The sequence below is a fragment of the Belonocnema kinseyi genome, chromosome 1 (genome assembly GCF_010883055.1).
Source record: "Belonocnema kinseyi isolate 2016_QV_RU_SX_M_011 chromosome 1, B_treatae_v1, whole genome shotgun sequence".
NCBI classification, from domain to species: domain Eukaryota; kingdom Metazoa; phylum Arthropoda; class Insecta; order Hymenoptera; family Cynipidae; genus Belonocnema; species Belonocnema kinseyi.
The window spans coordinates 16,081,443-16,108,302 of NC_046657.1; the positions used below are offsets into that span (position 1 = coordinate 16,081,443).

General features: G+C 33.7%; 2 protein-coding genes across 10 annotated transcripts in view; both read left to right on the top strand.

The window, feature by feature from the left end:
* Positions 1-26,860, top strand: part of LOC117171515 (CUGBP Elav-like family member 2) — a 979,205-nt gene that overhangs the window by 225,122 nt on the left and 727,223 nt on the right. The window lies entirely within an intron of this gene.
* LOC117176832 lies at positions 21,170-22,945 on the top strand. Its single transcript, XM_033367174.1, has 3 exons — positions 21,170-21,398; positions 21,861-22,266; positions 22,378-22,945. Exons 1-3 carry the CDS (start codon positions 21,170-21,172, stop codon positions 22,943-22,945), a joined length of 1,203 nt encoding a protein of 400 aa, XP_033223065.1.

Sequence of the window (26,860 nt, forward strand, 5' to 3'; positions counted from 1 at the left end):
TCTTGAACATTCCTTTTTTGTGCAGAATTAAATTTTTTAATTATAAACGTAGCTGTTTCATTTTTTTTGTTAAAAATTTACATTTTTAATTGGAATTTGATCTTTTCTAGTTTAAAATTCAACTATTTGATTCACAATACATATGTTTTGCTGAAGATTCATCTTTTTCGGTTCGAAATATCAAATATAACACGTTTTGTTGAAAAATCGTCTTTTTTAATGGAATATTAATTTTTCAATTTTTTAATTATTGATGTAGGTTTTTTTTCCAGTGAAATTAATTAAAAATTTTAGATGTTAATTTTGTTTGCCTCACTGGTCTAAATCGATCGGTATCATTAAAATAATGATTAATTTTAAGATTGTGGAAAAAATTTTCTATAACTCCGCTAGGATATGAGCCTAGGTCCTTCAGATTGCCGGTCTGATGCTCTACCAACTGAGCTACGGAAAAAATTTAAATTAATTAAAATAATCAATATGTTAGTAATATTGATTTAGACCAGTAAGATAAAGAGAATTGACATATAAAAGTATTAATTAATTTCTATGGTAAAAAAACCTACACCAATAATAAAAATATATAAATTTCATGTATAAAAAAATCGTACAAGTGTAAGGAATGAGGTTGACATTCAGCTCGTTGGTAGAGCATCAGACCGGCAATCTGAAGGACCTGGGCTTTATATCCCAGCGGAGACAGAGAGAATTTTTTTCACAATCTTAAAATTAATCAATATTTTAATAATATCGATTCAGACAAGCAAGTCAAACAAAATTAACATCTAAAATTATTAATGAATTTCTTAAACTTAAAATTTAACAGTCTAATTTTTGGTCCATAATTGATCTTCTCTCGTTCAAAATTTATATATTTGGTTGAAAAGTCGTATTTCTCCCTTTTAAATTAATCTTTTTGGTTTAAAGTTGAATTATTAATTGAAAATTACTTTTTTCCAGATTCATCATTTCAGCTGAGAATAAAATCCAACTCTTCGGTTGAAAAATGCATTTATTTTGTTAAAAATACGTCTTTTTAGCATATAATTAATCTTGCAGATTAAAAATTCATCCTTTTGGTTAAAAATGTAACTAAACTTGGTTAGAAGTTTAATAACCTTATTAAACATTCATTTTTTGGGTTAAAACTTCATTATTTTAGTAGATAATTAATATTTTCTGGTCGAAAATTTGACTGTTTTGTACAGCCCTCTGCATAGACGTTAGTCGGTATTCGGTTTTATGTATGATAAATTAAAGTGTGAACATTTTTTAAATTTTACTCCTTAAAAGCTTGCACTAAAATAACAAAATGTAAAGAAACTGTTAGAGTCTGACAAAGAGCCATCTTAAGAGAAAATTTGTTTGTACAACCCGAATGCGACATGCGCGAGATATTTTTTTACACAAGATATTTTGTGCGAGCGAAACACGATTTCAGATGATATGAAGTCACTGTTCTGGAAGTTGCAATAATTGATTGTTGTTTAATTTAATAGTCTTAATATTATTGTTGTTTATATAAAAATTGGCAAATAATGTTATTATATTTTTGTTTGAATTGTTTGTGAGATATAGAATAATATATTTACATATAAATATCTTCATTTCAAACAAAACAATTACGCTGAAATATAAAAATTCGAATAAGTACAGTGTGCATATTTTAATGAAAAATATGAATCATTTTATCTTTACCTAATACTATATTTTGACTTTTCAATATTCTATCGTAGAATTGTAAAAAAAATTAATAAAAGCTATAAATTTTTTGAAGATTTAACTATTTTATTTAAAATTATGTTGTTTTCATTTACTTAAACTGGTTGAAAACAAGCTTTAATTTTAATTTTTTTTGTTTGAAAATAGGGTACTCATTTCGAACTTCGGGACGAGAAACTTCGTTGAAAATCAGGCCATTTGTTTGAAAATTCATTTTTTATGGTAGAAAAATCATCTTTCTTGTTTGTAAATTTATTTTTATTGTTTGGAAGTAAACTTTTCTGTTGAAAATTACACGGCACTGAAAAAATTTCTTCTCTTTGGCTTGAAAAATCAACTATTTTCATTAAATGTTAAAATATTTTGTTGAAAATTCATCTGTTTTGCTTAAAAGTTCAACAATGTGGTTGTTAATGCAAATATTAGATTAAATTTGTTTTCTTGTTGAAAGCTCGTCTTTTCGTGTTGAACATTCATCTCTTTTCGTAAAAAATCTTTCTTGGTTGAAAATTCAACTATTTTCTTGAAAGTGCAATATATTTCGACTTGAAATCTTAAAAATGAAAGGGTTCGATATAGAATTCAGTATGCTATTCATATTATTTTCATTTGAAACAATTTATTCCTCTATTATCGTGAAAAATGACCCTACTTCCTCTCGTTTGAGAAAATTATAGGCAAAGTTACTGCTAGGGGGCGTGGGGTATGCTGTCCTCGTCTACGTCTAGAAGGGGGGGGGCGTCAAAAATAATCAAAAATTGGTAACTTAGTTCATCGACGGCTTATAAAGCTGAAAGACATTATTCACTACTTGAAAGGTTTGTTGGCCATTCGGAAAAGGCGCCGTAGCTGTGCGAAAACGAACAAAAGAACGTATTCCCATCGGCTTGGATTTAGGGAAAGGAGAGTAAAAAATCCTCCACCGGAGTAGCTCGCTTCGGTGTAAATCTGTCCGATAAACCAGCAGACGGACCATTAACTAATCCTCTGGGGGCAAAACAGAGTCGCGGAGCTAGCAGAAGGCTAGAAGGGAGATTTCGGGGACTGCAATTGATTGGCGCGACGCCGCCGCCGCTAGTGCTACAGACGCTTGATTAGAATGGAGCAACACGGAATCCCTCTCTAACCGGCTAATGGGACGCCGCAACCTATGTTTACTGTGATCTCTCACTTCGATGTATGCCACTTGCAATTGGACATCTGCAATGGGAATGAATTGATCGAGTTATTCAAAACCATCTTGAATTTCATGCATTTAACCGTGGTGGCCGCAGGTCAGGGAAAAGTCAGGGAATTTCGTTTTACTCTGACGGATCTCACTTCGCACTTTACCCCGTACGGTAACGGGATTTACCCTACATTATAACCAACTTTAACCCGTACCCTACCGACTTTACCCCACACCCTAAATGAATTTACGCCGTATCCCAGTGGACCTTACCCCGTACCCAAATGAGTTTACCCCGTACTTTAAATTACTCACCCTCTTTTCTAACCTAATTTACTCTGTACCCTAAATTATTTTACCCAGTATCCTCACCGACTTTCCCCAGTGCCTTAGGTAACTTCACCAAGTATCCTATCTAACTTTATGCCGTACTCTGGCCGACTTTACCCCGCATCCTTGCCAACTTTATAGCGTACCCTAAATTAATTTACCCAGTACCCTAGCCGACTTCACCCAGTATATTAAATAAAATTACCACGTACCTTCGCTAACATTACACCCCAATCTAGCTGAATCTACCTCTTGTCCTTTCCCGAATTTACTACATATTCTAGCCAACTTTATGGCGTACCCTAAATGACTTTACCGAGTACCCTAGCCAACTTTACCTAGTATATTAGATAACTTTACCACGTACCTTTTATAACTTTACGCCGCACCCTAGCCGATTTTATCTCGTATCCTGACCTAATTTACTCCGCACCCTAGCTGACTTTACCCCGTACCCTAAATTACTTTACCCAGTACCCTGAATGACTTTACCTAATACCCTAGCTAACTTTACGCCGTACACTAGCCAAATTTATCCCACACCCTAGCAGACTTTATCTCTTATCCTAACCTAATTTGCTTCGTACCCTAGCTAACTTTATCTTGTACCCGAAATTACTTTATCCAGTACCCTACATTAGTTTACCCAGTACCCTAAATTACTTTACTCCGCATCCTAGCCGACTTTACCTCGCATCATAGCGGATTTTACACTGTACCTTAGCCAACTTAGAAGCGTACTATAAATTACTTTACCCACTACTGTAGCCCACTTTGCTCAGTACCTTAGAAAACTTTACCACGTATCCTAGCTAACTTTTTTGTGTACCCTAGCCGACTTTACTTAATACCTTAGAAAACTTTACCACGTACCATAACTTTCTTTACGCCTTACCCTAGTCGGCTTTACCCCGTAGTTTAAATGACTTTACCCCGAATTCTAATTGAATTAACCCCTTTCCTAGCTAACATTACCCTGTGTCCTATATTCTTCAGATTTTCAAAAAATAGCATAGAATTTCACGGGATTTTATAATATTTTTGTGGATTTCAAAGAAATTGTTCCCGAGAAGTGAGAAATTTTTTAGAGTTTCAAAGATTTGAAGAGATTCCCAGGCGTTTTTAAGAGCTTTAAAAAGTTTAAAGGGATCTCAAAAGGTATAAAAGGATTTGGAAAATTGAGGGAAAATATTTAAAAGAGATTTAAACAATTATAAGGGATTGTCCAGGATTTTAATCATGTTAATGAATATAACAAAATTTGAATCTGATTTTAAAAAGTTTCCAAGAATTTTAGAAGATATGGAAGGATTTTACAGGACATGTAAAATTATAGGATATTTTTAAAGATTCCAAGGGATTTTATAAGGTTTCTGAGGATTGCAATAATTTTATGGGGCCTATGACCTCTCAAGGTATTTTAATCAATTTTTGCGAATTTTAGAAAGCATCATTGGATTTAATGTAATTTAACTGGATTTAAAAATATTTTAATGGTTTGAAATAATTTATTTATAATGAATGAGAAATTTCGTATAGTTTCAAATATTTCAAGAGATTTTCAAATATTTTTTGGAATTTATTCCGAATTTGCCCTGAATTTTTATTCATTTATCCTAAATTATTTCAAGTCATTTTGAATTCTTCGAAATTCACTCTTTTGACTCAATTCAATGGATTTTAAAAAAATTGTTTGATTGTTTGATTTCACTTATGAACTCCCTTAAATTCCTCTGAATGTATTAAAATTCTACTGAAATAAGTGGATTTTTTCGATTTTGAAAAAAGAATTAATTTATTTGAATTGTTTAAAATTTTTTAGTTAAAAATCACTAGTTTTGTTATAAATTAGTAAGGTTTCAAAGATTTGACGGTAGTTGAAATTAGTTTTTGGAATTCACTCTAAATTCATATTTATTTACCCGTAATTCTTTTGAATTCTTTATAATCCTCTTCAATTTTTTCAATTTATTTGAATTCTTCTAAATTTACTCAATTATTCTACTTAATTCTATAGAGTTTAAATTTTTTTAAAGTTTTTATTTAATTAATCTCGATTTTTTTTTAACCTTCTCCTACATTTTTAGGAATTTCATCAAATTATTTTTCATTTCCTTGAGTTTTTCTAAGCTCATTACTGAATTGAATTATATTTTTTTCATATTTTCAAATTCCTCTAAATTGATTCCAATTTTACGGAAATCCATATGATTTTTTTTTTTTAATTTAAAGTCATGACTGTATCTTGAATTTGTTAGCCTTTTGGTGCGAAAAACAATGCTATTTCAAGGTTAATCTTCTGGGAAATTTTATACTACAGGGGATCCAACTTTTGGCATTATTTGTTTCTGATACGAATTTCAAAAGTTATGGAACGATTCTATAAAATTTGTAAGGTCTTAGGTTATTTTAAAGGACTACAAGGGATATGGATTTTAAAGAATGTATTCGTGAGAATTGAGCGATTTTGTAGGATTTCAGATTTCTAAATATTTCAAGATATTTTCCAAAGATTTAAAAGAATTCTTAAAAAATGCTTAAAAACTTTGAAGATATTTTTATATTTTCCAGAATTTCAGAAAATATCATATTTTCTAGACTTTCCGAGATTTTATAATATATTAATATATTTCAAATAATTTGTTCATAAGAAGTGAGGAATTTCGTTTGGGTTTTATAAGATGTATAGACTTTAAAATATTTATTTGTAATTAATTTAAATGCATTTTGAATTCTCCTGACTTCTTGAAGTCTATGGAATTTCATCATATTCTTCTGAATTCCCGAAATTTGACTAAACTCATTTCAAAGTTACTGAATTCATTTAATTTCTTTCGATTGATTTAATTTTTTTAATTCACTAAACGTTTTAATGAATTTTATTGAATTATTTTCATTTCCTTTAAACTCACTACAAATTTACTGAAATCGATGGAAAATTTGAGATTTTGTCGAATTTTTTCGAATTAATTTGAATTAATTTCAATTCAACCTAAGTTTTTTTTTAACTCTTATGAATTTATTCAACCTTTTTGGGTTAAAGATTTCGTCTTTTAATTTCTGGGTTTTCGTAGTCTCCGGGTGAGCAACCTTCCAAGTTTCGATCGGGTTTCCGTCCATCGTACTTTTTCCCGAGGAAGGGTAGTTTGAAGAGTGAGGGGAGGATAAATGGGTGAGAGACGGATAGTAGGGAAGTTTTGGTAAGTAAGGGACAACAAGTGTAGGAATCCATGCAAGGGGAGGTAGAGGTAAACTGAAGTAAATAAGGTGGTGGGAGGAGAGAAGAGTTAGCAAGAGAGAAGATTTTAGGGGTTGTGATAGGAGGGAAATTATGGAGACGGAGGTAAGTAAATTAAATAAGGGGATTAGGGGGCGAAAAATAAGTGAAAGGAAGGAGAGGGGTGGGGATTGGAAGTAGGAAAAGTGATGGGTGTGTGAGTAGTGGATGCGAGGTACTAGAAATAAAGGAGAAGTGGTATAGAAAATGAGAGGTAGTAGAGGGGGTAGGTACGATTAAGGGGACTGCGGATCGAGAATCAGGCGGGGATTAAAGGGGTAGAATATTAGGAAGTGACAAGGAAGTGAGAAGGGAGGAATCACGAGAAAGAAGGGGAAACGGGCGCAAGAAGGGGAGTAAGGGAGGGAAAGTAGTCTATATGTTAAAAGGCGGAGTAGAAAATGTGTGGTTAGGGGACATAGGGAGAGTGATGGTTGGGGAAGTAAGTGAAATGAGGAGACAGAGAATAGGGATTGGAAAGTAGTGATGGGAAGAAATATGAGAGGAAAGGAGGGGAAGTGAGAAGAGGGGAACTATGAATTGGAGGAGGCTGGAGTTAGTGAAAAAAGAAGAGTAGAGGAGGGAAAGTGTGGGATAGGCTGATTTGCACGACTTAATTATCGTTTTTTTAATCTACGAAACTTCGTTGTTACTTTGACTATTTTGTTTCAGTGAGTAATGTAGCATTCCTGAGGATAATAATAATTGATAAATTAAATTTTTTAATTGTTTCATCTCCTTTATAAACGATTCTATAAAAAAATGTTTCCATATTAGAATTTTGGTCTTTAAGTATTAATGGTCCGGGAAATTGAAAAATTAGTCAGGAAAAATGTCGGAAGAGTCGGAGAATTTCTAAAATAGAAGTTTTGCGGCTGCCTTGATTTAACAGTTCCAAAAGGTTTTTTTCGGGCGACTTTATTTTGTAGAATAATGGCGTAGAAACGGAGGAGATCCGGTCGTTTCGTTAATTTAAAAGGAAGTTGGATCGAAGGGTAACCAGCATTGAGTTCGACTTTACGAATTCCATCCACGACGCGACCAACGCACGAACCGTGTTCGGCAGCAAGCGAGATTTCAATGGTAAGCAAATAGCACGAGCGTGGCCAATGGGCTTTCCCTTTGATTAAATGTAAATTGTGCGGGGAATGCGATTAGTACTCCCGGCACTTCGCTTCAGTCTTCAATCGTTTCGAGGGTTCGCACATGTCTGCAAATGTCGGGGGTGAGAAGGCCTATCCCAAAAGAACAAAAATCACCTCACTCGTCCTCTCTCCGTTCCCTGGTCTCGATAAGTCTACGTGTCGAACATTTTTCGTACGCTGCTACTACGTGCAAGAAATAACTGGACTATGAAAAGCCTTTGTTGTGAGATTTCTTTAGAAGTTTTATTTCTGTATATTGCAAAACGATCACTCAGTAGTGGCTTTGCATAAGTATGGCAATGAGGGGAGGGTAGTGGGGTTAGGAGTGAGAGATATTAGGGAAGTTTTTGTCAGTAGGGGAGGGGAAGTAGGGCATCAAATAAAGGTTCAAAAGAAGGGGGTGAAGTAAAGGATTGCGAGAAGTGAATAGGTATCTAGGTTTGGAAAGTAGGAAGTAGGGTAGGAAGAAAGTAGGAAGTAGGGTATCAAGGAAAGGTTTAATCGAGGGGATGAAGTAAACTAGTGTGGAGAAGTGAATAGGGAGTAGAAGTGTGTGGTGAAGGTGGGAAGCAGGGACAGTGGGGAAGCGTCAATAGGAGAAGTGAGAGGAAGGTTAGTTTGAAAATTGAGGGTAATGAGTTTAAGGTGAATAATAATTGGAGGGCTAGTATGGGTGGTGTCTGAGAAAGGCGAAGTAGGGAGAAGGTTCATGGGAGGGATAAAATATAAACTCTGTTAATTAACCAAACGTAGAACCTGAATGAAATTATGTTTAGAAAGTAAAATGTGGTAATAATAGAAGGCTGCGCTGACAGAGTTTGTAACTGGCGATGGTAAAAATAAAACGTCTAAAAAATGCAGACGTCCAATGTTCCTAGAATATCTTGCAATTTTGTCAACTCGGGACAATTTCGCAAGAGCAGCACGTTTTTACCAAAGGGGAATGAGGTTTTCACGAGGACAAAGTTAACCGCGAGGGTGGTAGTCGTCACCTAGTCACCTACTGGCGCGGTCCAAATCCACCCTAATCCTCTCACACTCACTCGGCAACGGAAACGAGGGCGATGCTGGTTTCATCGCTAAGTCAAGAGCTAAGTCGTGCCTGGTTGGCATGATAACCAGCAAAAAGCTTGAAAGTAGTTCGAAATTCTCCTAAAATTGTAACTAAAATTTGCAGCAATGCGTTCATAAAGCGCGGGTACACTAGCTCCATGTAGAAATTGTCTTGTTTGTCCCAATTTGAATTAGGGTAGTGGTTAGAATCTTCAAATAACTGGACTAATGAGTTTTAGTCAGGACTCCTCAAAGCACTGTTATGATTTTTCATTTTAGGGTAAGCAACTACCTAGGAAAACGGGCATGAAGCCGGGAAGAAGTTGAATCGATAGAAAACCGGAACTAAAATATTTACCGGGAAATTTTCTGTATTTCTTAATTAGCCTGTCTTGTAACTTTTATGTTATTGCTCAATAATTTTTTTAATAATTTCTGGATATTCGCTTTTTTCTAACTAATAATATATTTAACGTAGGAGAGTTCTGGGAGACGGTTCCTACTTTATCGATTGGAGACAATTTAGATTTCTGTTTTGTCGGCTGACTGCAATCTAGATTTTAACATTATAAACATTTAGATTAAAATTAATTAATTTTAAAAACTGTTACTACATTATATGATATTTGTTATATATTTATCTTTTTCAAAATTCAGATAATTGCAACTTAAAATTATAGTTTTTAATGCGCGATTCTAAAATAATACAATCTTTAAGGAAGCTGCAGTTTTGTATGCTTCGAAAGCCTAAATTCGAAAATATTTGGTTTGACGTTTCTTAATTTTAGAAGATTTTAAATTTAAAATTTCACAATGCTGTAGTATAAATTCAAATACTAAAGTTTCAGGACAATTACGCTATGATTTTTTTTAATTGAGCATCAAAAGTTGTAAATTCAGTCATTTAAGACGTAAATATGAAACAATTTTGTGTTTAAAATCTTAGAAATGGGAAAGTTCAAATATTGGAATCATAGCAATCTGTTTTTGTATTCTTTTTTTTAATAATATTCTATTTAATATCTGAATATTTTCGAATTTTAAGTTAAGGATTTAAACAAACGAATTATTTCAAGTTAAAAAATATTTTATTCGAAATTGTCAATAAAAAATAATAATTCTAGAGAAAGCGTTAGAAATTAGACGAATTAAAATGAAAAAATTTAAAATTGTGTTGTTTTAAAGCAAAATATATCAAAATTAAACTATCTGAAATTGATACCTCACAAATTTAATAATTTCTTTAATTTAGAATGGTTACAGGTTAATGGTTCTGAACATTTATGTTCAGTGCTAAATTTTCTTTTTTTCCCTTTCATAGTTTCCAATTTTTCAATTTAAAATTTATTGTTTGAATTTTAAAAAGTATAATTAATCATTTGAATATTATTAATTTTCAAATGATTTAAGCTTACTTAAAATAATTGACATTTTTTAGTTTTTTGTATAAGTTCACATTGGTTCAAGTTTTCACGTTCCGGAATAGACATTTTTCATTTTTATCGTTTCCCATTCTAAATGATCATTTATTTCGAACTTTTTTTAGAATAATTTAATTTATTTTTTGATTCTAAAAAAAAATTTCGAATTAGTTTTAACTTTAATTACTTTAATTTTTAAATTATTCAAATTCAAACATTTGCAATATTTAATTATTTAATTTGGAACGTTTTTAATTAGAAATAATACTCTTTCAATTCAGAAAAAAATAGAACCAAAATCACACTCCTTTCAAAACAATAAAAGTGTTTGAATAACCAAATTAACCTCTCCCAATTTCGACAAACGTTGAAACTAAAAAGTTCGCCTCTTTAATTCAATAAAAAAACTGAATAGAAAAGACGGCTACTCACTATTAAAAAAAAATGTGCCCACTTAGCGGGCACATTTTCGTATTACCCTCGACATTTGCGCACAGACCACAATGCGAAATTTTCTATATTGTATGTTAAAAACTATTATATCAAATGTCTCTTGCAATTTTTTGTGTGCACCTTAATCTGGTAGTGGTTTTTCAGATATTGCAAAATAATTTAAAAATTTTATTTTTCCTGATCCTAATAGGAGTCTGCTGTGGTTGTATAATCCTTTTCCCTTTTTTAAGAATATATATTAAATTATATCAAATACTGTAATTCAAACCCCTCATAAACTACAATCATAAAATGAAGCTGAGTATTTTTTTTTAATTTGACATTAAAGAAGGTTCTCAAAGCACCTACTGCCTTGACGATTACATTATCATTGCTAGAATAGTTTTTAAATATATTTCGTATCTAGTGAAAATTTTGAAGATAATAAAAAAAAATAATTAAAAGATAATTTGCAAGTCTTTCACCCATCTATAAGAAACTTTCGCAAAAATTTCTATAATTTAAAGAAAAATTTGAAAATATTGGAAATGCTCTATTTTTTTAAATTGTGGGCTAATCGAAAAATTCGGCTAGAATAGTTGTAAGATATATTTGGTATCTAGTGAAAATTTTGAATGAAATTTTTGGATCTATGCAAAAAATATTTTATTTTTTAAAAATTTTCAAATTCTTGAAAAGTATAAAACTTTTCTAATTTTCATCAAAATAAAAAATTTTATTTAGATAATTTGATGAATTTAGATAACCCATCTATGAGAAACTTTGAAAAAAATGTATATAATTCGAAAAAAAAATTTTCAAAATTTTGAAAATGCTCTCAATTTTTTAATTTAGGTTGGAAATGTATGATTGACGAACTTAACCTTCATTCTGTAGACGTTTAGAAGTGTATGAGGTGCGGACTAGATTTGACAAATCCTTCAAAAGTTAGCGTGGCTACAACATTCAGGTAACCATACATACAGATATACAAACAGACATACAGACAGACACCGATAAAATGTTATGATTTTTGGATTCTGTGTGTGCCAAAACGTAAAGATCCGCTAAAAACCAGAGATCGAAAATGTGGACGATCACATTACACTCTCATGAATGAGAATGCAAAAATTGAAAATTTTGAAAATGCTATAATTTTTTTAATTTTGGGCTAATCGAAAAATTCGGGTAGAATAGTTTTAAAATATATTTGGTATCTGGTGAAAATTTTGAATGAAATTTTTGAATCTATAAAAAAGTAATTTTTGCTATTTTTTGAAAATTTTCAAATTTTTAAAAGCATATAACTTTTCTAATTTTCATCAAAATAAAAAATTTTGGTTTAGATAATTCGCAAGTCTTTTACCCACCTATAAGAAACTTTGACAACAATTTATAAAATTTTCAAAACTTTGAAAATGCTCTCAATTTTTTAATTTTGGTTCGAAATATCTGATTAACGAAGTTTGAGGACCTTCAGAAGTGTATCAAATGCGGACTCGATTGGACAAATTCTTCAAAATTTAGCGTAGCTACAACATGCAGGTAACCATACATACAAACAGACAGGGCCCTTCCAAATCCCGATCGCAATATCTACATTGAAGGTCTCTATAACTCTGCTTGGGCACGTAATTATTTTGACCACGCTTCCAACTCGATCCTGGGTGAAAACCGGTGTTTGAATATCAAGAGAAAGCCACAAAATTACTCCAGGTCTTCCGTCTGGATTTCGTTCTAGTCGAATTAAATGTCTAAAGTCGAATAATTAATTCAATTTGAAAGCAGGGATAGGGACTGAGTCTTCCAAGCTGAGGGAAACTCGTTTCCGAGATAATTTGCTACAATTCATTAAGAAGAACCTTTTTGTCTTTTGCAGTCTTCATGCTGCGGGAAATTTAGGGCCGAGAGCAGACAAACCAGTGTGGTCAGAGTCGAAACAAAAGCCATACCCTCTGGGCTACATGCTAACTTTCCATGATTTTAATTTCAATTAGACGTACGCATCGAAAAATGTTTTTCCTTTGCTGAATGACACAAGTATGGTTCTGTAAAGAATTATCACAAAAATAGACATTTTAATCGATATTTAGCAAATGATTGTTACTAGACTTTGCACTTATGAACTATTGACACTACAATGTGGAAATCCCATTTAAGTGCATATTGGTTTCTGGTCCTAACTGGCCTTCACTTAAATCGAACACAACTTTCGCTCGCTTTAGTCATGAACAGGCAGGGCCCCATGAATCATTTATGTTGGATTTAGTCGCATGACGCAACTTGATGCAACTAATGCGCTAAAAGTGGAGCTATTATGCTGTTTCTTAGTGAGTAGAACCTCTGTCGGTCCCGCGGCTTTTTTTATTACCGAAATCTGAGGACAGAAAATCTATGAACGACTTAAAAAGGATTTACTTAGATGGAATTCCCAGTGCGTTTGATCCTTTATTTCAAACAGGTGTCCAGAAAACGGTTCAATTTTGTACCAAATAGATGAATTTTTACCCATATCGTTGAATTTTCTACAAAATATATGAATTTTTAACAAAAATGTTCATTTTCAACGCATCAATTGTTATTTTTAACAAAATCGGTAAATTTTCAGTCAGAAGAATTAATTTTTCATTTAAAAAAAAGGCGAATTTTCCAGTTGCGAAATGCGAATTGAATTAATACATACATATTTTTCGTTTCAGAAATTATTTTGTTAAAAATTCAACAAATTTTATGAAAAGTCCGTTTTTTAACTTCAAATTTGAAATGTTTTGTTGAAAACTTGTCTTTTCAATTTGAAAATCAATAAATTGTAGAAATTTAATCTTTTTTTATTTAAAAAATGCAACCTTCTGGCTAAAAATGAATCTCTTTCGGTTATTGATTTAACTTTTTTTTTAAACTAGTATTTTATTCTGAAAAATTCAACAACTTTTAAAGCAATTCAATTCTTCGGTAAAAAGTTGAACAACTTTGTTCAAAATTTATTTTATTAGTTGAAGGCTTATCATTTTACTTAAAATTTTATTTCTTTGGTTGAAAATGTACCTATTGTGTGGGAAATTCGTTTTTTTTTTGTTGCAAAATTTAATATTTTCCACTGCAAATTTACGACTCCATTCTAGGTTAAAATTTTAACTTTTTTATTTTAAAATTCTAGTATTTGCTTGGAAATTCATGCATTTTGTTTAAAAATTATAATCCTTGGTGAAATAATAATCCATTTGGATTAAAAGTTAACTATGTGCATGAAAATTTATTTTGGTGCTATTAACCATTTTTCATTCAAAATTAAATTTTTTTATTTGAACTGTTACTTTTTTTTGAAAATTAGTATTTTTAGGTTTAAAGTTCAACTTTATTATTGAGTATTTATCTCTTTGTCTTGTAGATTTAACTTTTTTATAGGAAATTCGAATCATTTGTTAGAAGCCTCAGTTGTTTTGTAAACATTTTTTTCATTTAAAAATTTAATTTTTTAAATTTCAATGTAACTATTCCACCTTTCGCTAAATATTTATATTTTACACAGTTTAAAAATTCAACTGTTTTTTTGAAAATTCATGTGGTAAAGTAGTCTGATTCGTAGAAACTTTATCTTTTTGGATGCTAATTCATTTCTCTAGTTGAAAATGTAACTATTTTCTTGAAGATTCGGTTTTCTTGATTGAAAATTTATTTTTGTTACTCAAAATTAATCATTTCTATTTTTGTTTGAAAATTTGTCCTTCTTCGTAAAAATGTAATTTTTTAGTTGAAACTTGAACTGCTTCGTTAAAATCTGACTTTTCAACTGAAATTGTAACTACATATTTTGTTTATGGTTAATTAATTAAAAATTTATGTATTTTATAGAAAAATTGTATTTTTTGTTCGTAAATTCAATTATTTGGTTAAAAATTATTTTTTATTTCTTTAACGATTTACCAATTTAGTTAATAGTTTATTTCTTTGGTTGAAAATTTAACTAATTGTTGAAAATTCGCTTTTTGTGATTTTGAGCGGAAACTCTAATTCTTTTGTTGAAAATCCCACTTTTTGGTTTAAAAATTAGTTTGGTTCATTTGAGGATTCAACTAAAAGTGTTTAAAATTTGTATTTTGCTTCCTCATGGAGAAAGGTTTGTAATAGTAACATTTTCGAAAAATTTTGAAATTCATTTAATCAAACGTTCCTCAATCTAAAAATGTCTAATAGAATTTTCTAAGCAATTCTCCGCATGTGTGTGGATGTGTGGTTGTCGCACTTTTTTGTGAACACGATATCTTGGAAACGATTGCAGATAAATTGTTAAAATTTGGATTTATTTTTGTAGCTCCTAATAAATTTTTATAATTCGGTATTTTCTAGTAAAAATTTTTCATTCTCATAATTTAAAGCTCATGCGAGAATGGAAAAATGTGTTGATTCGAAACGAATCGAGTGACCTGCAATATTGATACATTTGATTGAAGAGTAAGAAAGCTATGGGAATGCATGCTATTTGAAAATACTGTTTTTTATAGTATGGCTTTTTTCTTTAACATAATTCAAAGTTGATGCAAGAATAAAAAAATTTTGGTTTGAGACGAATCTATTAAACTATAATGTTAATACATTTGATTAAGGATAAAGGAAGTTATGATCATTTATATTATATTAAAAATAGTTTTTAATAGAAAAGATTTTTTCATTCTTATAATTTAAAGTTGATGTAAGAATTTAAAAGATTCCTTGATTCGAGGCAAATCAATGACCTATAATATTAATACACTTTATTAAAGAGTAAGAAAGTTATACTCGTTTATAATATTTGAAACCTCTTTTGAACAGAAAAAGTGTTTTAATAGACATAATTCAAAGTTGATACATGAATAGAAAATATTTCTTGATCATGAAATTTCAAATAAAATAAATTCAACGATTTTTGTAAATAATAAAAGTTGGGAAAGGGATAGGATGCGACGGAGCTTCTTCCTTCCCCTTTCCAGCTCAAAATATTTCCATTTCAAATATATTTGGTTTGAAGCAAATACATTTGCTAACGGGAAGCAAAATGCTCGTGAAATGAGCACCAAATAATTATAAACACAAACAAAGTGGAAGCACTCGAGATCGAATTCACTATTAGTTTTGTCTTAATTTAACTGCTTTATATTCTCTTAGTCATCTTATATATGTTCTTATGGTAAGAATTATTTTGTGTAATAATATAATAATATTTTATATTATTTTTGTTATTGTACAAAATGTTTTTTTATTAGATGGATTTTTTTCATCCAACTTGATGAGGTCTGGCGTCGAGGGACGAAACATGTTTTACAAAGATCATAATAAAAATAAACTAAGGGCCAGTAGACAAAATACAAGACCCCACTTTAATCATTACACTTTTCATTTAGACTTATTTTTTTCTGAGTATTCATCAGTTTAGTTGAGAATTTTACTATTGTGTTGAAAATTCCTTTGTTCTGGTAAAAATTAAATTTTTGTTTATAAAAATGTAATTGTTCCATTTTTTGTTCAAAATTTACCTTGCTCAGTTGAAAATTCAACTATTCTGTTGAAAAATTTATGAATTTTGCGTATATTTTGCGTTATTCCTAGATGACCCTTTTAAAACTGTAATTTTTCAACCTAAAAAGATGAAAAATTGGTCAGAGAAAATTCCGGGAGTTGTGGGGATTTGACAGTGGAATTGAATTCATACATCAGATTTAAATCCCAGGACGCAGTTGATACACAACATAGGAATTAAGGAATCAATTCAACTTCACCTGCGAATTTCAGAACAGCCGTTTCTTAACCAACCAAGAGAATTTGACCATAAATCACCTAATTGTGAGCTACGTTACCCTACTTCGCGCCTGTTCTGTCCCCCACCAGTGAGCCTTCATCTCCCCACGTAAGATAACAAATCCCGGGTAATTGTTTCAAACTTGGCGCCACGCCCTGCGGCACGCTCACTATTTACTGTATATAATTAATTTATACTGGCGCGAACGCCATACGTTGCAACTGTGGGGTATTAGAGATACGTCCCGCAGAGACGTGGAGAGAACGCTATGAAGGGGTAGAGAAAACTATTGTAAAGAAAACGACTTTTTAAAAAACGGCTGTATAGAAAGCGTTTGTAGAGAAAACTGTTTTAGAGAAAACGGCTTTATTGAAAGTGGCTGTAGAAAAAACGGCTGCAGAGAAAGCGGCTGTAGAGAATCCGGACATAGAGAAAATAGTTGTAGCAAGAACGGCTGTAAAGGAAACGGCTGTAGAGAATGCAGCTGTGGAGAAAACGGTTGTAAAAAAAACGTTTGCGGAAAAAACGGCCATAGGAACAGCGGCTGTAGAGAATCCGGCTGTTTAGAAAATACTTGAAGGGTCCGCAGTCTAAACCTGTTATCTTCAGTGTTTTACCGCTGGTTTTCTATTGTTTTTCGTAGGCTTGCAAGTTTGTGCGTTGTTTTTGAAGCTGCGGATAAGTTTTATATGTCAAAATGTTTGGAATCGCAGGCTGAACATAGACGTGCCTTCGACTTTACAGCGATCTGTAGATGACAGCATCAAAAATGACATAAAAGTAGCCACAACAAACTTTTGACAGACACATACACTCAATTGCACATTCACTGACATGTGTCTCACTGGCCTATTCTACGAGTAAACTGAGTTGATGCGAGAAAAGGCACAGATTTTCAATAAGGAGCCATAAGTAGTTAACAAGTTTAGACCGTGGACGTATACTCTAGATAACAAAACGCGATTTTCGAAAATTCGTTTTAAAACAAGTAAAATGACTTTTACCGTTTGGCTTGCGGGACATTAACTCCATATAAAAAATGTTGCAGAAAATACAAAAAAAAATCAATTTCGAAAAAATGTGAGTTAACAGGTTTAGACCGCGGACCCTTCAGTTATAGGAAGAACGGCTGGTAGAGAAAACGGATGTAAAGAATGCGGCTGTAGAGGGAACGGTTGTAGAAAAAACGGGTGTAGAGAAAACGGTTGTAGAAAAAACGGCTGTAGAGAAAACCGCTATAGAGAAAGCGGCTGTAGAGAAAACAGTTGTAGAAAAAACGGCTGCAGAGAAAACGGCTATAGAGAAAGCGGCTGTATAGAAAACATTTGCAGGAACAACGGCTGTAGAGAAAACGGCTGTAGAAAAAAGGGCTGCAGAGAAAACGGCTATAGAGAATGCGGCTGTAGAGAAAACGGTTGCAGATACAACGGCTGCAGAAAACTCGGATGTAGAGAAAACAGTTGTTGGAAGAATTACTGTAGAGAAAACAGCTGTAGAAAAAACGGTTGTAGAAAAAACGGTTGTAGAGAATGCGGCTGTAGAGAAAACGACTTAAGAAAAAGTGGTTATAGAGTAAAATGTTGTAAAGAAAACGAATGGAAATAAAACATCTGTAGAGAATGCGACCATTTTCTCTTCTATAGCCACTTTCTCTACAGCCGTTTATTCTACACCCTTTTTTTGTACAACCGTTTTCTGCACAGCCGTTTTTTCTACAACCATTTTCTCTACGGGTTTACAAAAAACGGGCGTAGAGAAAGTGGCTGTAAAGAAAACGGTGGTAGAGGAAGTGGCTTTAGGGAAACGGGTGTAAGAGAATGAGACGAATTAAGAAGGGGAAATGGGGAGAAAGAGGAGGGGTGCTTCTGAGTGAATCGAAACGCTGCCGATGCTAATGAAACCAATGTTAGACATCGCTTTTGCTTGTACAACCAGGCCGTTAACGCCACTGGGGTTTATGAGCCACCTTGCTGAAACAAGAATGCATGCTTACGCCGATTATCGGCGTCAACATAGTGGAAAAAACGGCCCGGAAAGCTTGCACTAACGAGCTTTTGATACTATTCGCGAAATGCATATTTAATTCAAATAAATTGTACGAAATTAGGAATAATCGAGGTTCGGTTAGAAAAAGTCGAATAGTGACTATGAAAATGCAGACTAATAACTTTGATTAGAATAAATCGTACGAATTTTAGACTCTTACATAAAAAAAATTACAGTATGTCTAAGTCGCTGTATTAAATTTTGTAATGGATTCGAATAACGAAAATTAGTATAGTGCTTTGAAAGAAATGAAACAGAATGTTGAACATTTCGTTACGAACGCCTTGCAATCTTTCCAAACCACTATACGAAAAATGGGGGTCACATGATGTTGTGTTTCACGCTGGTGCATGGCAAAAAGAAAGACGGAGAGAAGTATGCGGACGCACACTATTACATGCACTTCATATACTTCTTAATATGTGTGTGTGTGCGTATACACGCTCGAATTGTCGCTCGCTGGCAGCAGTGGGTTGGTTTACGAAGATTAAACTAATACCTATACGCTTATATAAACCTATCGTATATCTATAAATCGCAAGCATTACGCTGTGACTTACGATTTACGATTCTTTCTGTCCTTATATAATAAACGAGAGAAACGTATCATCACTACTTGTTAAAAACTTATAGTGCTAGGTCAAAAAATTCAGGTGCTTCAGACTTAATTAACTATTTATCACACACACCCACACATTGAAAATACATTTAGGGATTTCGAAATCTTTTAAATGCTGTGAAATTGTTGAATGAAACAGTACAATTTCTGATTTGCCATTTTTTTAAGCATAAAAAAATTAATTTTTTTGAAAACCCACACGCGAAAGAAGCAAGAAATTAAAAGACGAAAGTTGTTATGAGAATTTTCCCACGCAGTAGGCGGATTTTATTTGATTTTTTTACTCTTTATTATTATGTTTTTCATGATTAAAATAAAAAGTACGCACCCTTTTCAAAAGCGATTCTTAACAAATTTATACATCTTTTTCAAATGCACAATTTCTGTCTTCTCGTCTTTTTCCGTATTTTGCATATGCTTGAAGTTTCGAATCATCATTAGGATAAATTGTTCGTCTTTTTGAATACTGTATATATCCGACCTTTAGGTTAAGACACTCACAAATAAACCAAAGAACAAGACAAGCTGTAAACTCTTTCGAAAGTTATCGCGCTAAAAAACTAAACATCTACAAACTAACAGACAGAATAATTTAAAAAAATATATTTTTATGTATTAGGCGACAGTTCTGGAGTTTCAGGTTTTTTTATTTTATAAAATGTAAAAGTAATTGTACTTCGCTGCCTCATCCTCTAGATCACATTATGTAGTCACCCAGTTACTGCTCGTTCCGGCAAAGTTATTTTATATTTGAATTCAAATTATTTGTCCACCATGCTTGTACACGCTAGATGGCACCAGTCCTTCTTCCCGAGACTCTCCATTATGTAGTTCTGTGCGTGTGTTTCAATTGGTTTTTTGGAACATGAGTCCACTAAATAAAGATGGAAATCGCTGAGGAAAGAAGAGGAAGCATAAAAAAGAAGAAAAAATCCTGAAGAAGCTGCAAAAACTGGAAGAGGAAGTTAGACGTGCCAAGCCACGCAGGAAGCGTTCAAGTTCGACATCGTCCAGTTCATCATCCAGCTCATCGACGGGATCTCCGATCCGCTCAAAGTCCAGGTCTCCTCGAAAAAAGGGTGGTGCACGTTATCCGCGAGAAACGTCACACCTCGGAGGAAAAAAGCCCAGCGGCGGTGCGTGTCGCTCGAGAAGCACGGCACGTCATCGTTCAAGCTCCGAATCTAAAACCCCTCGCGAAAAAGGTGGTGCGCGTCTTCTGCGAGAAAGGTCACACCTTAGAGGGGAGTCCAACAAAAAGTTCAAGATCCTCAAGCGGCAGTTCTCATTCATCCGACCCAAGAAGTCGATCGCGATCTAAAAATCGCAGCACGAGAAGCAAATCGAGCTCCGATAGCGAGAACTCAGTGGGTAAGACTGAAAAAAGCAACAAAGAGGGCGATAAGAAAACTGAACAAAGAAGCAGTGCTGTCTCCGCCAATTGTTGACTCAGTTGCAGATTTATGGACAAAAATGCTCAAATTGGGCTTGCCAAAAGATTCAATTAAAGAACTGATAAAAAAATATCCACCAGCAAAAAATTGCGCTATGATGGATGCTCCGTCCTTTAATCCAGAAATTCGGCTAAAACGAACGGTCAAGAACAAAGATGACTTTAAGGTCACAGATGAAAAACAACTAGCAACAGGTATAAGTGCCATTGGACAAACACTCACAAGAATTCTAAAAGGGGAAAAACTATCAAGAGACATTCTCTTTGATATCGTGAGTGACACTGGTAAGATCCTTACAGATGTACAGTATGAGTTATCGATGGCAAGACGGGCCTTTATAATTCCTGCTTTAGACCCGGTCCTGAAAACAGTGTCTGAACAAACGGAAGTCAACACTTTGTTGTTTGGAGATTTACTCGCAGAAAAGCTGAAAACAGCTAAAGAGGTCGAGAAAGTCGCCAAAGACCTGGAGAGATCCGCTGTATCGACGACTAATCCAAAAAGGACTCAATCGTTATATAAAAATAATGGAGCTCCAAGAGACGCACGAACTCCTAGATCTTCGGGCTCCAATTTAAACTGGAAGGGCCCTCCCAAGAACAGTTCATCGAGCAGGAGGGAAGGGCAGAAGCCTCAGTATTCGAGAACCAGCGACAGGCGATACAACACGAGGAGATAGAGGTAAGTTTTTCAGGTCGTCTAAAGTATTATGAAAAATCTTGGGAAGAAATGGCTTCGGACCGATTCATTTTAGAATCAATAAAAGCATATAGGTTGCCTTTTTCCAACAAACCGCACCAAAACAAAAAACCGTCCGAACCTCTCCTGGCAGTGGAAGAGAAACGCAAAACTCAAAGAGCAATTGAGTTGCTAATAGAGAAAAATGCAGTTTCTTTATGCGATTCCACTGAGGAGGAATTTTTATCTCCTTACTTTTTAAGGCAAAAAACTGATGGAAGTGACAGGTTCATACTTAACCTAAAAGCACTCAATAAATTTATTGACCCATAACATTTTAAAATCGAGAACATAAAAACAGCCCTTCGACTTGTGACGAAAGACTGTTATATGGCCTCTTTGGACTTAAAAGATGCATATTTTTTAATACCCGTAGCAGAAAATGATCGAAAATTCCTCAGATTCTCTTTCGGTAATAACATCTATGAATTTAATTGTGTGCCCTTTGGGCTTTGTACAGCACAGCACACTTTCACAAAAATTCTAAAGCCAGTAGCCCAAGAACTAAGGCAGCAAGGGATTACTATCGTCATATATTTAGACGATATTATTTTTATGGCGCAAACTGAAACCGAATGTAGGGAAAATGTTTAAATAGCTCAAAAAATACTCGAATCGCTAGGGTTTATCATGAATTTTAAAAAATGCCAGCTTAAGCCCTCACAATTATGTAATTTCTTAGGTTTCGATTTAGACAGCAGAAAATTCTGTATCAGATTACCTCAAAAGAACAAAGAATCTACCAGAGAGTTAGTACGAAGTTTTCAGGCTAAAAGCAAATCGAAAATAAGGGAGCTAGCACAACTTATAGGCACTCTCGTCGCAGCATGTCCAGCAATAAAATATGGATGGCTGTATACTAAAAGGCTGAAAAGGGAAAAATATTTGGCACTTAAAAGCTCCAATGGAAATTTTAACTCGTCAGTGATACTCTCAGACAAGGCAAAAGAGGACCTCAGGTGGTGGCTCGATAATATAAAACATTCTAGTAATCCCATCAGAGAGGAAATCTACACGAAAGAAATATTTACTGATGCATCACTTACTGGATGGGGTGCTTTCTGTGAAGGTCATAAAGTCCACGGATGGTGGGACCAGGAAGAACAAAAGCACCACATAAATTATCTAGAGCTCAAAACAGCATTTTTTGGGTTAAAATGCTTCGCAAAAGAAACTAAAAATTGTAAAATACTTCTCAGGATGGACAATACGACAGGAATCTCATACGTGAACAGAATGGGGGATATTCAGCACCCAAAACTCACACAGCTCAGTAGAGTCATATGGCAGTGGTGCGAGAGGCGACAGATTTGGGTTCACGCTTCGTATCTAAGGTCGGAAGAAAATGTAGAAGCCGATGAGCAATCAAGAGTCGTACCGAGTGAAAGAGAATGGGAGCTCGCAGACTGGGTATTCCAAGAAATCAAGAAAAAATTTGGTCCTATGGCAATAGACCTTTTTGCATCAAGGAATAATGCTAAGTGTCAAAAATTCGTATCGTGGCATAGGGACCCATACTCTGTTGGAGTAGATTCTTTCACAATGAATTGGATTGTAGTTGCGCCACTCTGGCCAACCCAACCCTGGTATCCAACCTTTATCTCTTTGATGGTAACCGAGCCCGTAATATTTAGACCTGATATAAGTCTTTTGACATGTCCTTACAGAGATACACACCCGCTGTGGGCGACACTTTCCCTGGTAGCGGGGCGATTATCAGGCAGGCGTTCAGAGCAAGAAGAGCAGCAGACGAAGCTGCAACGATGATGCTGACATCCATCTCCGAAGGGACATTAAAACAATATGGCAAAGCCACACAGAAAATCGCCGATCCTCCATTGTACACCGAAATCGGTGTTCAATAGAGTTGCAACAAATTTGAGCCACACAGGTTCATTCGGAGAATCTAGGGGAAAAGCATCATTTAGACACTGTTTTTTCTCATCCAGTGCAACGTGAAGTGTCGTCTACAAACTGTAAGTCACCTGTCAAGATCATTTGGTCGGTCGTTATTTGAGTGAAACAGATGTTAATAAGCAGGTAAGTTATAATAATATTTACCTAACTTTTTATTTCCTATCATTTACCAGCGACTAAATAGTCTTGAAATAAAAATAGTACTTGGCGTGATGTAATATCCAAATGTTAGGTTAGTCAAAACCTACTATATGACATTCAAACCACCAAAGCCGGGATGTACAAACTAAGTCGTGATCGTCTGCATCGAAATTGATGCCTGTTCGTTCGAACAAATTTCCACTAGATTTTCTGTGGAAGTTTAAAGGTATCTTAGATACCTGTGTACCATAGCAGTGGCTAGTGTCATACATGAAAGATACGGTAAATACAATTGTATCATAAAAACAGAAATTTGTTTTTCTCGATGAGTAGGGATGTAAATTTGCATGAGACTTTAGCCTGATGAAAAGTTTCATGAAACATTGGGAGTTTCGTGAAACATTGCAATGTTTCAAATATATCGGCGGGAACATTCAAACTGATAAGATAAGAGCCTATTAGGTATTTTCACTCCAATAAACAGCTAACTTCAATTCGTAGATTGCTGAGGAGAAAATAAGGGACCAAATGTATGGGATTCAGTTCATTTTTGCCCTATTTTGCTAACATCTTCGTGAAAGGTAATTTTTTCTATATAAGATGGTTGACGTGAAAATACCTAATTGAGGCTTTCATATCCCAACTTTTTCCTGCCGGCTGATTTGATTTATTTTTCCGGTTTGTACTGTAGACCAATGATGCCAATGTTGGCACCCTGAGCTACTGCGCTTGCGTTAGGGCTGACCGCTCATTGGCCGCACTTGGCGCGCTATTCAAAATTACATTAAAAAACAATTCTTGTAACTTAAGTAAATAATTATTAAAATATCCACAAGGATATATACAAATTGTGTAACTTTTATTTCAGGCAAAAAAATGCAACACATATATTATATTAATAACAGTTTATTTTCAGTGAATTCCAAATACCAAATTATATTTTACAAAACATTTAATTTAAAAAGAAATTTCTTGGAAAAGTGATTGAAAATAATTATTTATAAGTTTTTAATATTTTGAAAGTATTTTTCTGGGAATTTATATAATTATATAACCTATAAATACATAAATTATCACGACTGCATTGTAGTTGTTCTTTCTTTTTTTTTACTTCAAGCGTCGTTTTGTCACGTCTCAATCGAAAAGAACAATCTGAAATTTTGTTTTAAAATTATTCAAATATTATCACTATTATATTCTGCAATTAGCTTCTATATATCAAGCTGCAGAAATATCAAATGGTATTTAAAACAATGTATCTATTAACAAATATTTTGAGAAATATTAGTCTTTCAAATTCAATGAAAATAAACTGTTATTCATCAAATATATGTGTTATAAGTTTTTTTCTTGTCTGAAATCAAAAGTTACACAATTTGTATGGATTCTTCTTATATTCTAATAATTATTTATTTAAATTATAAGAATTGTTTTTCAATGTAATTTTGAATCGCGCTTCAAAGGGTAGACAACCATCGCTCAGTCTTAACGCACACATGAAGGAAAATTATTATCATTTTATTATTGCATTAAATAGTCCGTAAAAAAGAAAAACTATTTTTCAATTGCACTTATATAGAAAAATTACTTTCTACGAAGATATTAGAAAAATAGAGCAAAAATTAACCGATTCCCATGAATTTGGTCAATTGTCATCCCCTCAGTATTCAACGAAGTGAAGTGAGCTAGTGATTGGAGTGAAAATACCTTATTGTTTGTGTAGACGGTCATGACTTTTTCTATACATCCCGGCTTTAGTTTAAATGTGGACGTGCATGACTAACCTAACTTTTGGAAGTTGCATTAGGAAGTTATAATTTTATTCTAAGTGACTGATACGCCCTATTATGTAAATGAAAGAAATTTGAAAATTAGGTAAATATTGTTTCAATTGGTTTCCTTATTAACAATTATTTAGACTAATATCGCAAAGCGAATAGTTGCTTTGACAGGTATTCAGGTGGCTGACAGCGCGGTTCAGAACTCCACAACTCTGCATGAGCCAAATTCAGTCTCCAAATGATACTTTCCCCTAGATGCCCACATGGACACCTACGTTCGAAGGAATACATTTCAGACTTGAAAACTCTCTCAAATGATCATTGGGAGTCCAATGAAATTTGAGCTGCAACAAATTTAACACCTGCGTTTTTCTGTGCATACAATCATGGTGGAATTTTTGCCAGGAAAAAGAAGTTGCCTTGTTTGAAAAGTCAACAAAAACTGTTCTCCAATTTTTCACGAAAGTTTTTGTAAGTACCAAATCTTACAGCACCTTAAACATTTATAGAGCAGCATTGTCCCTTCTGATGGGAAATGAACTTGGAAAAGATATAGCTGTATCGAGATTTTTCAAAGGAGTTGCAGTTTTGAAGCCACAAAAGCCCAGGTATTCAACTGCACGGGACCCGGAGCCAGTTCTGCGGTTTTTCTCAAAATCAGACCCGAATGAAAACCTTCCCCTGGAAAGACTCAGTAAAAAATTAGCCACCCTACTGGCATTAGTAACGGCTCAGCGCATTCAAACACTTGCGAAAATAAAGTTGAATAATATACACACAAGGGAAAAATTAATACAAATTAAAATACCAGACAGAATAAAAACCACAGGTCGTAACACAAACCAACCTGTGCTTAATATTCTCTTCTTCACGGAGAACCCACATTAATGTGTAGCTTCAGTACTCCAAACTTACATTCAAAGAACGTCTGCCCTTCGGCAAGAAAATATGAGCAAATTATTTCTCACTTTTAAAAACCTTATCACGAGGCAACCTCACAGTCCATAAGCCGTTGGATAAAGGAATGCATGGAGAAAAGCGGTATCGACAAGAACATATTTAAGGACCATAGCACAAGGCATGCGTCAACATCTGGTGCAGCTCGTAGAGGAACTTCCATCGAGGTAATTCGACAAGCAGCAGGCTGGTCCAAAAATTCGACAGTTTTTGCTCGATTTTATAATCGTCCCATTTCCCAAGAAAATGATTTCGCTTCTGCAGTTCTTTTAGGTAGCGGATAACATGTAGTCTACAATAATGAGTTAACTCTGATATAAAAATAAAATCTATGATTTTATATGAAAATCGCAACGACCTTTAGCTTTAAACATCTACATAATGTGATCTAGAGGACGAGGCAGCGAAGTACAATTGAACGAACTTACATATAGTGAAGTTCAATCGTAATTGTGCGAGCTGCCTCGTCCGAATAGATCACACCCACCCAATAAAATTTCCAACTTTAAACCACACCCTAATATATAAAAAATGGTAAAAAGGGTTTTTAGTTTTTTGTAGCGTTGCGATTTAAAACTGCTTTAAAATGTAATGGAGAGCCTCGGGAAGACGGACTATGGTGCCATCTAGCGTACAAGCATGACGGACAAATAATTTGAATTCAAATTTAAAATAACTGTGCCGAAACGAGCAGTAACTGCTTTACTACATAATGTGATCTATTCTGACGAGGCAGCTAGTACAATTACGATTGAACTTCACTATAGGTAAGTTCGTTTAATCGTTCAATTACACAGGCCGACAAAATTTGACAAAGGTCCGGAACCAGAGACCAGACCTAGTATACCCGAAGGTTTTTGCTGCGCTGAATCCGAATCCGACCTCA